General features: G+C 44.5%; 1 protein-coding gene across 7 annotated transcripts in view; it reads left to right on the top strand.

Moving 5' to 3' along the window:
* Positions 1 to 14,647, top strand: part of TNRC18 (trinucleotide repeat containing 18) — an 89,699-nt gene that overhangs the window by 60,513 nt on the left and 14,539 nt on the right. For all 7 annotated transcript variants that reach the window (XM_077907679.1, XM_077907678.1, XM_077907677.1 and 4 more), the window contains one exon: positions 10,722 to 11,152. In XM_077907679.1, coding sequence (XP_077763805.1) covers positions 10,722 to 11,152 — 431 coding nt within the window. The remainder of the gene's footprint in view (positions 1 to 10,721; positions 11,153 to 14,647) is intronic.

Genomic DNA, 14,647 nt, shown 5'->3' with positions numbered 1-14,647 from the left:
CAGGAACTGGCTAAGCATACATAGACAAAATAGAGGTACAGGCTCTTTAAATCTGGGCATTTGAGGTGGTTCATTTAGTGAGATGAGCCTGCAGCGTGGGGTTGGGGTCTGGAGAGAGTTGTCACTGGGGGTTATTGCATGCTGTGTCACTGTTAGGGTTACTGTCCCACTTCCCTGATGGGCAAATGGAGATGGCTGGCTCCTAAGGCTCCCACAGAAGGCTAGACCTTGTTCTGGTCTTGCTTCCTTCCTCTCTGTGTCTCTAGTCATATGCTTGCCTCTTGAAACATACAGGGGACCTTATCCTGGTCCCACCCCTATTCTCATGGGGCCAATGTCCCCTCCTGGACCCGGCCCCACTGCACCTGAGGGCTGGGGACTGAAATGGTTCCACATGTGCACTCACGCTACCTTTTGTGAACATCCAGGGTCCACGTGAGTCCCTCTGGCAGGGGCTGGCATGGGGAGAATGAGCACAGTGGTGCTACCCAGCTCTACACCCGGGTCTCTCCCAGCTGTCCCTGGCTTCATGCCCTGCAGGCTGCAGGACGAAAGCTCATTCTTGTGGCCTGTACTGCCTCGTGGGACCCCATCTCTGGGGTGGCCTCATAGTCTGCAGGCCTTGGCCCTGCCTCGTTCCTCTTCCTTCTCCCTCCCTCTCACTCCCATCTCCTACTATTGTTCCCTGGGAGCTTTGGGCCTGGCTCCCTGAGTCAGTGGCACTGGCTCACCCGTCTCAGATATTCTTTGTACCTAAGCAGCTGGAGGCCTCTTCCTCAAAGCTCAGACTTGATCAGACTACTTCTCTGCTGGGAACCTCTGACTAGTTCCCTCTTGCCCTGTGGTCACATTCCACCTGTCTGACCCCCCACCATCAAGCTGTGGCTACTCAGACAGCATCATCCTGTCCTCAGCCCCCATCCTCATCCCTAAATGCACCAGCCATCTTAGAACCTACAGGCTTCTGCATTTTATCCAGGTTGTCAACTGTATTGGCAGAGAGTTCCCCCTTTTATACTTTTAATTCTGAGGGATCTGTAGTGATGTTTCTTTTTCATTGCCAATACAAATAATTTCTTTCTGTTCTATTTCTTGAACAGTGTGGCTAGAAGTTAACAATTTCATTGATTTCTACTCTTTATTATTTCCTCCCTTCTGTTTACTTTGGGTATAATTGCCAACCATTTCCTATTTTTTAATGTGCAAGCTTAAGGTTATCAACTTAGGACATTCTTTTCTTGTGGAAACCTTAAAAGTTCTCTCGAAACATTGCTTTAGCTGCATCTCACATATTTTCTGTTGTTCTATTTTCATTATTACTCTCAGTTCAACTGACATTTCTTAATTTATGTTGTGATTTCTACTTTTCATCCACTGATTATTAGAAGTATTATTTATTTTCCAAATATTAGTGGGGGTTACTGGGTTATTTTATTATTATGGATTTCTCATGTTGTTCCATCTCGGTCAGAGAAAATACTCTGTATAATTTCAATCTTTTAAAACTTAAAATTTGAGAGTATATGGTATTCATAGTAAATGTACCACATGCACTTAAAGAATACATATTCTGATGTCATTCTTATGTCATTCTATATACTGTTCGGTAAATCGTTCAGTTCTATCAGGCAAGGCAGTGTGATTGAAAGTGTTAAGATCTTGTGAATCGGGGTGCCTGGGTGGCTCAGTGGTTGAGCATCTGCCTTTGGCTCAGGGCGTGATCCTAGAGTCCTGGGATCGAGTCCCACATCAGGATCCTTGTATGGAGCCTGTTTCTCTCTCTGCTTGTGTCTCTGCCTCTCTCTGTCTCTCATGAATAAATAGAATATTTAATTAAAAAAAATCTTTGCTAGTTTTTGTCTAGTTTTATCAATTGCTTACAGATGGGTGTAAAACCTCTAGCTATGATTGCAGGATTTTCTTTCTCCTTATAATCTAATTCTGTGGATGTTTGCTTCATGTATTTGAAGCTCTGTTGTTGGGTGTGTATATACACTTATGATTTTCTGTTTTCCTGTTAAATTGGTCCTTTTATCATTACAAAATGTTCTTTTCTATCTCTTAATACGCTTTGTTTCGAAATCCCTCTTATCTGGTAGTAAATAGTTACTCCACCTTTCTTATGCTTCTTATTTGTGTGGCATATCTTTTCCTGGTCATTTACTGTGTTTTTCCTTTGCTTTCATATTTACAGCGAGTCTCTTGTAGACAGCTTATAGTTGAGTTGTTCTTTTTAGTCTACTTTGTAATCTCTATCATTTCACTGTGGTGTTTAATCTATTAATATTTAATGTAATTATTGACATGGTCAGACTTGAATCTACTCTTTAGAAGTAAGAGCTTTATTGGAATATAATTCACATAATACAAAATTCATTCTTTAAAGTATGCAATTTCATGGCTTTTATTGTATTCACAGAGGTATGCAACCATTACCACTATCTAATTTCAGGACATTTTTATCCCCCTCTCCCCAAAGAAACCCCATACCTATTCATATCATTTTCCATATTCTCCCAAACCCCCAACCCTAGGAAACCATTATTTTCTGTCTTCTATGCATTTTCCTGGACATTTCATATAAATGAAATCCTACAACATGTGGTCTTTTGTGTCTGGCTTCTTTAATTTGTTAATTGTTTGAAGGTTCATCCATGTTATGTATCAGTACTTCATTCCTTTTTTAAAAATATTTTATTTATTTATGATAGAGAGAGGCAGAGACACAGGCAGAAGGAGAGACAGGCTCCATGCCGGGAGCCCGACGCAGGACTCGATCCCGGGGCTCCAGGATCCCGCCCTGGGCCAAAGACAGGCGCGAAACCGCTGAGCCACCCAGGGATCCCTGATTCCTTTTTTTAAAAAAAATAATAGACTTTATTTTTTTAGAGCAGTTTTAGGTTCACAGCAAAATTGAGAGGAAGATACAGGGATTCCTCTATTCCCCCTGCCCTGCACACATGCACAGCCTTCCCTATTATTGACATTCAAATGGTGCATTTGTTACCATTGACGAACCTACATTGACACATCGCTGTCACCCAGAATCCATAGTTGACCTTAGGATTCACTCCTGGTGTTGTACATTCTGTGGGTTTGGGCAAATGTGTAATGGTGTATAGCCACCATTATAGTGGCATATAGAGTAGTTTCACTGCCTAAAAATCCTCTGTACCCCTCCTATTCATCTCTCTCCTGTCCTTGGTTGCCTGGCAATCACTGATATTCTGACTGTCTCCATAGTTTTTTCTTCTACAGAATGTTATGTAGTTGGAATCATACAGCATGGTATCTTTTCAGATTGGCTTATTTGAGTTAATAGTATGCATTAAAGGTTGCCCATGTCTTTTCATGAGTTGATAGCTTGTTTCTTTTTAGCTCTGAATAATATCCCATTGTCTGGATGGCCCACAGTTTATTTTATTTTATTATTATTTTTTAAAAATATTTATTTATTCATGAGAGACACAGAAAGAGGCAGAGACACAGGCAGAGGGAGAAGCAGGCTCCATGCAAAGAACCCGATGCGGGACCTGAACCCAGGAATCCGAATTCACGCCCTGACTCAAAGGCAGACGCTCAACCACTGAGCCACCCAGGCATCTCATGGCCCACGGTTTATTTATTCATTCACCTATTCCAGGGCGTCAGGACATCTTGGTGGCATCCAGGTTTTGGCAGTTTTGACTAAAGCTGCTATAAACATCTGTGTGTGCAGTTTTTTGCATGTGGATGTAAGTTTTCAGCTCCTTTGGGTAAATCCCAAGGGGTGTGATTGCTGGATCATATGGTAGGAGTCCATTTAGTTTTGTAAGAAATCGCCATAATGTCTTACAAAGTGGCTGCACCATTTTGCATTCTGAGCAGCAGTGGATGACAAATCATGTTGCTTCACATTCCTGTGAACATTTAGGCTTAGTGTCTTGGATTTTGGACATTCTAATAGGGAAATGCTAATTAAAACAAGATACCTAATAACACGACGTGGCACATCTTTTCTGCATGCTTATTTGCCATCTGTGTACTATTGGTGACATGTCTTGTTATGATTTTTGACCAATTTTTAAATTATTTTTTATTTTTATTTATTTATTTATTTATTTGTTTGTTTTTTTTGACCCATTTTTATTTTTTTATTTTTTATTTTTTTTCATTTTTAAAATTAGGTTGTTAATGTTGAATTTTAAGAGTTCTTAGTCTATTTTGGAAAGCAGTCCTTTATCAGGTGTGTCTTTTGCAAATATTTTCTCCCAGGCTATGGCTTGTCCTTTTATTCTCTTTTTTGGCATCTTTCACAAAGTAGAAATGTATAATTTTAGGGAAGTCCAACTTTTGCAGATTGTGCATTTGGTGTTATAAAAATTCACTGCCAGAACCAAAGTCATCTAGGTTTCTCCTACATGGTCTCCTAGGGGGTTTTTGAATTTTACATGTCACCTTTAGGCCTGTGATCCATTTTGAATTAATTTTTGTGAAGGGTGTAAGATCTGTGTCTACTTTCACTGTTTTGCATGTGGATCTCTCCTGGTTCTAGTACCATTTGTTGGAAAGACATATCCTGGGTGGCTCAGCAGGATACCATTTGTTGGAAAGACGCCTGGGTGGCTCAGCAGTTGTGTGTCTGCCTTTGCTTCCATGCGTGATTTTGGATTCTCGGGATCAAATCCCACATCAGGCTCCTCGCAGGGAGCCTGTGTCTCTCTCTGTCTATATCTCTGCCTCTCCCTCTGTTTCTCTAGTGAATAAATAAAATCTTAAGAAAAAAAAAAAAAAGGAAAGACATATATATCCCTTTGTCATTGTATTGCCTTTACTCCTGTGTTAAAGATTATTTGACTGTTTTTAGGAGTCTATTTTTGGTCTTTTCTCTGTTCCATTAATCTGTTTGATTTTTCTTTTGCCAATACCTCACTGTCTTAATTACTGTAGCTTTATAGTAAGCCTTGCAGTCAGGTACTGTCAGTCTTCGGACCTTGTTCTTCTTCCATCTTGAGTTAGCCATTCTGGGTTTCTTGACTTTGCATACAAACTTTGGCATGAGTGTGTTGATACCCACTTCAGGGATTTTGAGTGGAACTGCATTGAATCCAAAGATCAAATTGGGAAGAATTGACATCTTGACAATATTGAGTGTTCCTGTCCATGAACATGGAAAGTTTTCTTGATTTCTTTCATCAGAATTTTGTAGTTTTCATCCCATAGATCTTGTGCATATTTTGTTAGATTTAACTTAAGTATTTAATTTTGGGGAGTGCCAACACAACAGTATTGTGTTTTAAATTTCAAATTCCACTTTTTTTTTTAAGATTTTATTTATTTATTTGAGAGAGAGAGAGCCAGAGAGAGTGGGAGCAGCGGGGAGGGACAGAGGAAAAAGCAGCCCCTCCACTGAGTAGGGAGCCCCATGTAGGACTCGATCCCAGGACACCGGGATCACGACCCGAGCTGAAGGCAGGCACCCAAGCAACTGAGGCACCCAGGTGCCCCAAATTCCAGTTTTCATTGCTAGTATGTAGGAATGATTGACTTTTGTATATGAAGGTTATAAAAATGCAACCTTGCTACAATTGCTTATTAGTTCGAGGAGATTTTTTGGTTGATTCTTTCGGATTCTCTAAATATAGATACTTGTGTCATTTATGGACAAAGGCAGTTTTATTTCTTCCTTCTCTATCAATATACTTTTTTTGCCTTGTCTTACTGCATTAGCTAGGACTTCCAGTACGATATTGAAAAGGAATGGTGAGAGGGGACATCCTTGTCTTATTCCTTATTTTAGTGGAAAAGCCTCTAGTTTCTCATCAGCAAGTATGATGATTTAGGGTTTTCATAGATGTTCTTTTTTTTTTTTTTTCAGTAAGTATGATGATTTAGGGGTTTCATAGATGTTCTTTATCAAGTTGAAGTTCTCTTCTATTCCTGGTTTACTGAGAGTTTTTATTATGAATGCATACTGGATTTTGTCCAATGCTTTTTCTGTCTGTATCTACTAATATCATGAGATTCTTCTTTTTTAGCCGGTTGATGTGATGGATTACATTAATTGATTTTTGAATGTTGAACAAGCCCTGCATACCTGGGATAAATCTCACTTAGTTGTGGTTTGTAATTTTTTTTTTGTACATTGTTGGGCTTGATTTGCTGATATTTTGTTGAGAATTTCTTGCATTTATGTTTATGAGAGATATTGGTCTGTAGTTTTGTCTAGTTTTGGTATTAGAGTAATTCTGACCTCAGAATGAGTTGAGAAGAATATTCCCTCTGCTTCTGTCCTCCGGAAGAGATTGTAGAGAATTGGTATAATTTCTTCCTTAAATTTTTGTTCAAATTCAACAGTGAACTCATCTGGGCTTGGCATTTTCTGTTTTATAAGGTTATTAATTACTAATTCAATCTCTTTAATAGATAAAGGTCTATTCAGATTATCTATTTCTTCTTGTGTGACTTCAGACCTTATGGCAGAATAATATTCCATTTTATGAATATACCACATTTTGTTTATCAATTTTTTTTTTAAGATTTTATCCATTTGGGTGCCTGGATGGCTCAGTGGTTGAGTGTCTGCCTTTGGCTCTGGTCATGGTCCCGGGGTCCTGGGATCGAGTTCCATATTGGGCTCCTGAGAGGGAGCCTGCTTCACTCTCCCTCTCTGTCTCTCATGAATAAATAAATAAAATCTTTTTTTAATGTCTTAAAAAATATTTTATCCATTTATTTATTGGACAGAGAGAGCACAAGCAGGGGGAGCGGTAGGCAGAGGGAGAGGGAAAAGGAGCCCGAGGTGGGGCTCCATCCCAGGAACCTGGGATAATGACCTTAGCCAAAGGCAGATGCTTAACTGACTGAGCCCCTCAGGTGATTTTGGGGCTATCATGAATAATGCAGCTATGAACATTCATGTATATGTTATTAGGTGGACATGTTTTCAGTTCTGGCTACAAATCTAAGGGTAAAATTGCTGGGCTACTTGGTAACTTTATGTTTAACCTTTTGAGAAACTGCCAAACTGTTTTCCAAAGTGGCTGTACCATTTTATATTTCCACCAGCATTCTGCAGGGGTTCCATTTTCTTCCCCAATCCTTCCTGATACCTGTTAAGTGTCTTCTTGCTGATGCCTCATTTCTTGGAGAGGAAGCCATTCTAGTGCGTGTGCAGTAGTATGTCATTGTGGTTTTGATTTGCATTTCTCCTGATGATGCTGAGCATCCTTTCATATGCTTAGTAGCCATTTGTATGTGGAGAAAGCCTATTTAAATCTTTTACTTCTTCCGTAATTGGGTTGTTTGTCATTTTGTTGTTGAGTAAGAGTTCTTTGTATATTCTGGCTATAACTCTGTTATTAGAAACATGGTTTGCAAGTATTTTCTCCCATTCTGTAAGTTGTCTATTCATTTTCTTGATAGGGTTGTTTGAAATAAAAGTAAATTTTGATGATGTCCAAAGGAGTTACTTGTACTTCTGGTGTTTACATTAAAAAAAAAAAAAATACTGCCTAACCAAAGGTCACAAAGATTTAGTCCTGTTTTTTCCTAAGAGTTTTATAGTTTGTGACTTATACTTAGGTCTGTGATCCATTTTGAGTTAATTTTTGTGTATGGAGTGATGTGGGGGTCTTTTTTATATGGAGATCCAATTGTCCCATATCATGTGTTGAGAGAAGTCATTTCTCTTCCCCATTGAATGCTGCTGGTGCCCTTGGGGAAAAGCAACTGAAAATAAATAAATACATACATACATACATACATACATAAATAAATTAATTAAAAAAAAGAAAATCAACTGAACATAAAGATGAAGGATTATTTCCAGACCCTCTGTCCTAATCCATCAATCTATACATCTATTCTTAGACCAGTAGCATATTGTCTAATTACCATAGGAATTGATTACCATAGGAATTGTAGGAGGCTCTGAAATTGGGAAGTATGAGTCCACCCTATTTGTTCTTTTTCAAGATTGTTGGTACCTCAGAGACCTTTGCATTCCATATGGATTTTAGGATTAGCTTGTGAATTCCTACAAAAAGCCAGTTGGGATTCTGATTAGGAATTGTGTTAAATCGGTAGATCATACTGGGAAGTACTGGCATCTTAATATTATAAGTTTTTTGATCCATGAATATGGGATGTCTTTCCATTTATTTCTTTAATTTTTTTCAACAGTGCTATGTAGTTTTCACTGTACAAGTTTTGCACTTCTTTTGCTAAGTTTATTTGTAAGTTTTTTTTTTTTTGATGCTGTTGTAAATTACGTTCTTTTCACTTTTGGAGTGTTCATTGCTAGTGTATAGAAATACGATTGATTTTGGTATATTGATCTTGTATCCTGCAACCTTGCTGAACTGACTTGTTCTAGTAGGTTTTTAGTAGAGTCTTTAATATTTTCTATAATACAAGATCATGTCATCTGCAAATAGAGAAGATAGTTTTATTTTTTCCTTTCAGATATGTATACCTTTTATTTCTTTTTCTAGCCTAATTGCCTTGGCTAGAATCTTCGGTATAGTGTTGAATAGAAATGGGAAAAATAGATATCTTTGTCTTCTGATCATAGGGGGAGAACATTCATTGTCTTCTGATCATAGGCGAAGAACATTCATTCTTTTGCCATTAAGTATCATGTTAGAGATGAATTTTATGGACATCTTTGGTCGAGGAAATTTCCTTCTGTTCCTGGTTTGAGTGGTTTTATCATAAAAGGGTGTTAGGTTTTGTCCGTTACTTTTTCTCTATTAAGATGTTCATGAAGTCTTTGTCCTTTATTAATACAGTACATTACGTTGATTTTCTTATACGTTGAACCAGCCTTGTATTCCTGGAATAAATTTTGGTTGGTCATAGTGTATAATCTTTTTTCATATGTTTCTCTATTATGTTCATCTATGTTTATAAATTGTTATATTTCCATAATGGATTGACCATTTTATTATTTAGCTATGTCTTTCTTTGTCTCTGGTAACAATTTTTATCTTAAGATCACTTTTGTCTGATATTTAGTGTAGCCACCTCAGCTCTTTTTTGGCTATTTGCGTGATATATCTTTTTTATCCTTTGGCTTGCAGCCACTTTGTGTCTTACTCTTCTGTTTTATATATTTTTTGTGCTTTTTGTTGTCTGTTCCTCCTTTACTGCCTTATTACTTGGGGAGGAGGCAGGAGTACAGGACGATGGGTGGGAGTCAGGGATACGGACTCAACTCCCTGCTGAGTCACCATGTGGCAATGAGGCACTGCCTTGGCACACACTCCCCGCTCTCTGGGCTTCATGCATGCCCCTACCACAAGACCCTTACAGAGAGATACCCCTGCCCCTGTCCCAGGTACTGTTTGTGCTGTGCTCCAACAGGACTTTAGTCACGGCTCCAACTTCCCTCTTTCAAGCAAGTGTCTACTGTCCTTCACCACCCGGTCCGCTTTGTAGTACCACGCCCTATGTGACATTCCTGCAGTGTTTGATTGGGTCTGGGTTTTCTGATGGTTTTCTGCAGGAGACTGCCATCAGGTGGGGCCTCATTCCGTCACACCCTGCTGCAGAACTCCAGCCTGTGTTTTACGGCCTGCACCCTAATCAGCCATGAAAGCCCCCAGCTGCCTCCCTGTGCAGTGGGAAGTCTGCTAACAAAAGATTAATTAATGGGATCATTAAGCATTGCAAGTGGCTTCTTCCCACGGAGTGTGCCTCCTGCTTGCCCGGCCTAGCTACTGAGGCTACATCTCTTGGGCAATGGGGCTGGGCCTCCCAGAGGAGCCCTCGTGGGCAAGCTGCCAGCTACCCAGGGGTCAGTAGGCCTGGGGTAGTAAATCTGGGGATCTGCTTCTGGAGGGCAGAGCAGGACAGGATAGGCAGACATTGGATAGGAATCTGACAGTGGGATATGTGCCTGTAGTGATGGAGGTGTAGACAGAACCCTCCCCAGGGTTCTGAGCAGGTCTTCTCAGGTAGGAGACTCAGGTTTCCAGGTAGAAGCCAGAGATGGTGCTCCAGGCAGAGGGACCAGCAGAAGCAAAGGCCTGAAGGGATGGAGCACAGCTGGGTACAGGGGAGTGGTTTTTGTGTAAAGAAGGCCAGGAGATCCAGGGTTTGGGTCAAGCCTAGCCATTTGTCTGTGGGAAGGGACAAGCCTCAGGGGTGAGAGGAGGGGGCCGGCCCCAGGGCTGTGTGAGTTCTGGGGAGGCCTCCGAAGGAGGGGTGGGTGCCAGGGGCCTCCCAGCTCTGAGAAGCGATACCAGGAAGTGGAGGAGAGCCCCCACTCCCACCCACCAGGCTTGGGGATTTCATGTGGGCTTTCCACCTGCCTCCGATGGACCCGCTGCCCCTGTAGGCGTTAGGCCCTCCCAGTCTGCCCTGGCTTCTGGGATTCCCACAGGGCTCACAGGAGGCAGTTGGGGAGCTCGCATGGGGCCAGGCAGGAATCTTCACGTTCCCAGATGGCGTTCTTGGGGTGAGGGCTAGGGAACAGGGTCTGGGCAGCCGAAGGGTGTTCAGGGTAGCAGTGGGGCTAGCAGGACCTGCCACTCACAGGTATGTGGCCCAGTGAGTCCTCTTTCTCCTCTGGGCCTTGGTATTCTCTCCTGGAAATGAGAAGCCTCTTGTGGGCATCAGGGCCCTAGGAGGAGGAGTGGGACTGTGGCCTTCTGCTGGTGGCCAGGGTGTCTGGGTGGGTGGGAAGTGGGGGGCCTCGGGAGCCCCTGTCCACAGCCCCCACCCTCGTCTATATCTAGGCACGGAGTTTGAGTACACCGACTCGGAGAGTGAGGTCAAGGTGCGGAAGCGGTCGCCCGCCGGGCTGCTGCGGCCCAAGAAGGGACTGGGGGAGCCAGGCCCCTCCCTGGCCTCACCCACACCCAGCACCCGGGGCCCTGGTCCTGCCAGCCCCGACAAGGCCAAGCTGGCGGCAGAGAAGGGGCGCAAGGCCCGCAAGCTGCGGGGTGCCAAGGAGCCCGGCTTCGAAGCAGGGCCTGAGGCTAGCGACGATGACCTGTGGACACGGAGGCGCAGTGAGCGCATCTTCCTGCACGACGCCTCAGCCGCCGCCCCGGCCCCCAGCAGCACAGCCCCTGCGGCCACCAAGCCCAGCCGCTGTGGCAAGGGTGGCCCGCTGAGCCCCCGCAAGGACACTGGCCGCGCCAAGGACAGGAAGGACCCCAGGAAGGTAGGGGCTACGTGGAGGGTGGGGGTGGTGGGAAGGGGCCCCCCCACCATCGATCGATCCTCCCAGAGGCGCTCTCACCTCCCATCTCAGGGTAACACTGTCCCACGGGAGTGAGGTGCTGGGACCTCAAAGGAAACGGCAATCCTGGCATGCAGTTATCAGAACACTGAACACCCCCACTTGTGATAGGGCACTCTGTGTGCTCCTGGAGGAGTGTTTCTGATATGGGGACCCGTCACCGGGTCTATCAAGTGCTGTCACTTCAGGTGATGAGCCCAAACCATAGCTCAGGGTCTCTGTGGTAATCATTATGTGCTATGTGACAGTGATTGTGTTGCTAAAGTCTGTCTGGATCCTACTACGGTGTGTGTGGTCTCCTACACACAACCTATAGGAAAACCTCATTTCTTGAGTAGTGAATTCTCTGCCTGGGCTCCCCAGGTGGAGAACGCTTGCTCTCTGAGCACCCTTGGACGGTCTAACCTATTCCCTTCCTCGTGCTGCCTGCTAGGGAGCTAGTGGCCTCTTGTTCCCCCTTTGGGTGATTGCATTCAGACCTAACAGCTCTCAGCTGTGGCCTCTGACTCAGGCCTCCCTGGCCCTCACTCCGACCCTGGTGGAGGATGATCTCTTGACTAACAGTGATGTTCTAGAGGACATTGTGATGAGGGATGAGACTCGGCATTGCTTTCCTGGTAAGGGGGCTACGGTCCTCCACAGTGATTTGTGCTCACCTGTTTGCGGCTAGAGCCCTCTCAGCTTTTCCCAGACCTTGTGGGGAAGGTGCTGGAATACTATAGAATACTCATGCTGATCATACCAAGTGGTCTGCGGTAGGGCCCAGGTAGGCTCTCACCCCTATTCTCTCTTCTCATGATCCTTCTGGCACTGACTCCCTGGAGTTGGCGGGGGGGCCTGTCCCACAGGACTGTCCCCAGTCCACCCCTACTTCACACACCAGTCCTGGAGTTCAGTTGTTACCTATGCTTCTGATGGATGCACAGGCTGTGTACCGGGGGTTCCCAGGACCTGCTGCTCAGGGTTGATAATTCACCAGAGGGACGTGAAGAACCCAGAAGGTACTTTACTTGATATAACCGTTTATCAGAAAGCATACAGTTCTGCAACAGCCAGATGGAAGAGATGCTCAGGACAAGGGACGGGGGAATGATGTGGCACTTCCCTGCCTTCTTCAGGTGCTCCCTACCTGGGGGCTCCTTGAATCCCTCTTCTGGGGTTTTATGGGGCCTTCATCTCATTGGCAGGATTGATTATTAACTCAGTCTCTGGACCCTCTCTCCTCTCTGGAGGATGGAGGGGTAGAGCTCACAGAGTTCCTGGCTTCTTCTCCTGGCTTGGTGTTTCTAATGAGCAGCCCCCATCCTGGGGCTAGCTAGGGACTTACCCGTAGTTGCCTCATTAAGGCAAGAGAGAGACGCTCCTGTGATCCAGGAAGTTTCCAAGGGCTTAGGAGCCCTGGGTCAGAAACCAGGGGCAGAGACCAAGAATATATTTCTTTTTTTTTTAAGATTTTATTTATTTATTCATGAGAGACACAGAGAAAGAGGCAGAGAAGCAAGCTTCCTGCAAGGAGCCCAATGTGGGACTCAATCCTGGACCCTGGGATCACATCCTGAGCTGAAGGCAGTTGCTCAACCACTGAGCCACCCATGTGTCCCCCAAGTATATATTTCTTACCATGTCCCTGTATCACAAGACCCTGTGAGGTAGCTGACTCATATTAACTGCACTTTACAGGTGGCCTTGTAACCCCTCCATGGTCACGGCAGCTAACACGATCATCCAAGCTGAGCTTTGAACACCCCCTGGGCCTTACTGCCTGTGGGCCCTTTGCCAAGATACGGTGCCATGTATGGGCGAGAAGATCAGGGCTCACCCAATCCCAGCCTTCTGATGACACAGTAAAAGACTAGAACAGAACAGGCTAATTATCAACAAGAGGAGAAACCAGATATCCATAAAATCACCCCAGAGGCAACCACTGTTCATAGTTTTGTGAGATAATGTTTGTATTCTTTTTAGACTTGTACATTTCCATTTGCCATCAGCCTTAATTTTTTTGTTTTTTGAGATTTTTACTTATTTATTTTAGAGAGAGCAGTGGGGAGGGACAGAGGGACAGAGAGAGAGAATTCCAAGCAGACTCCACATTGAGCATGGAGCCTAACACGGGGCTTGAACTCACGACCCTGAGATCACAACCTGAGCCAAAACCAAGAGTCGGATGCTCAACCGACTGAGTCACCCAGACGCCCCTGGCATTCCTTTCTTACTAAAAAAAAAAAAAAAGAAAGAAAGATTAGGTTCCCAGAAAGGGGCCTTCTGGTCCATGGGAAACAGTTATCAGTGTTGTCTGATCATAACAGTGATTTGGAGGATACAGAAAAGGGTGGGAAAAAAAAAAAAGAAAGAAAGGAAAGGGCGAAAATTCAAGTCCACTCAGAACTTTCTTTGCCGTCCCTGGCCTGCCCCCGTGGACACAGCTGCAGAGATAGGCGCTGGAGGACGGGCTATGTATTTACAGTAGGTATTTGGAGGAGAAGGCAACAGAACCACGTCATAGCCGTTCCTTCAACCCCCGGGATGCCTTCTGATTTCAGAAATGCGAACAAGATTAAGGCATGCATCCGATGCAAGAAAATATAATTATTGAGTGTCTGCCTTGCCCCTCATGACGCTGTGTGCTGTGGATGTTACGTGTCTGGTAGGAAGCCGTGACTTCCGCTGTGGTCTTTTTTAACGTTGCCCAGTATTGTCTTTTTATGTTTCTTCATTTCCCACATCCTCGGGTCCCTTGACTTGGTTGTTTTGTTTCAGGAATGTGTCTTTTAAAAAGCATAAAGTGACACACACACCCCCGCCCTCGTCTCCACTGCCCGCCCATCACCCCTGGGTCGTGCAGACCTTAGCCTGAGCTTGCTTCTTGCACCAAGTGTCCCTACTTTGTTCTTCCCGCCGCCGCCTCTTCCTCGAATGGGACTCTCGGCCGCTGGCCCAAAAGCTTGTCACTGGATCTGGTGATGCACCAGTGTTTCCCTAAGGTCACAGGACAGCCAGGTTGTTTGCAGTGCTTTGCTAAACAAAGCTGGTGCACTCAGAAGTCTCCAGGCCGCTGGCAGGGTCTGGGAGCATCCCCTTCACCCTGCCGTCCCTGGGTTGGGGGTGCTTGGAGCTAGGATGGGCCTGGCTCTCCCCCTCGCTGCTGGGGTGCCCTGGAGTCAGGTGAATGGTTCTGCTTCCTCCTTCCAAGAACGTGCCTTTGGAACTAGCCGGTCCTGCCCTGTTTTTGTGGCATCACTTGAAAGAGCAAAGTGGAGCCACCTATGCAGTCATTCCTGGAGGGTGGTTAAACGAATTGTGCACCCGCCCAACACACACACGCACACAGAACTGTACCGTGAGCAGCCGCTGAAGTGAGGCAGCCTCTGTGTATATCAGACATTTTTGGGGGAGAAGTTGCAAAGCAGGACTTTG

This window comes from Canis aureus, chromosome 8 (assembly GCF_053574225.1).
Source record: "Canis aureus isolate CA01 chromosome 8, VMU_Caureus_v.1.0, whole genome shotgun sequence".
NCBI classification, from domain to species: Eukaryota; Metazoa; Chordata; class Mammalia; order Carnivora; family Canidae; genus Canis; species Canis aureus.
This window is presented reverse-complemented; position numbering and strand designations above follow the sequence as displayed.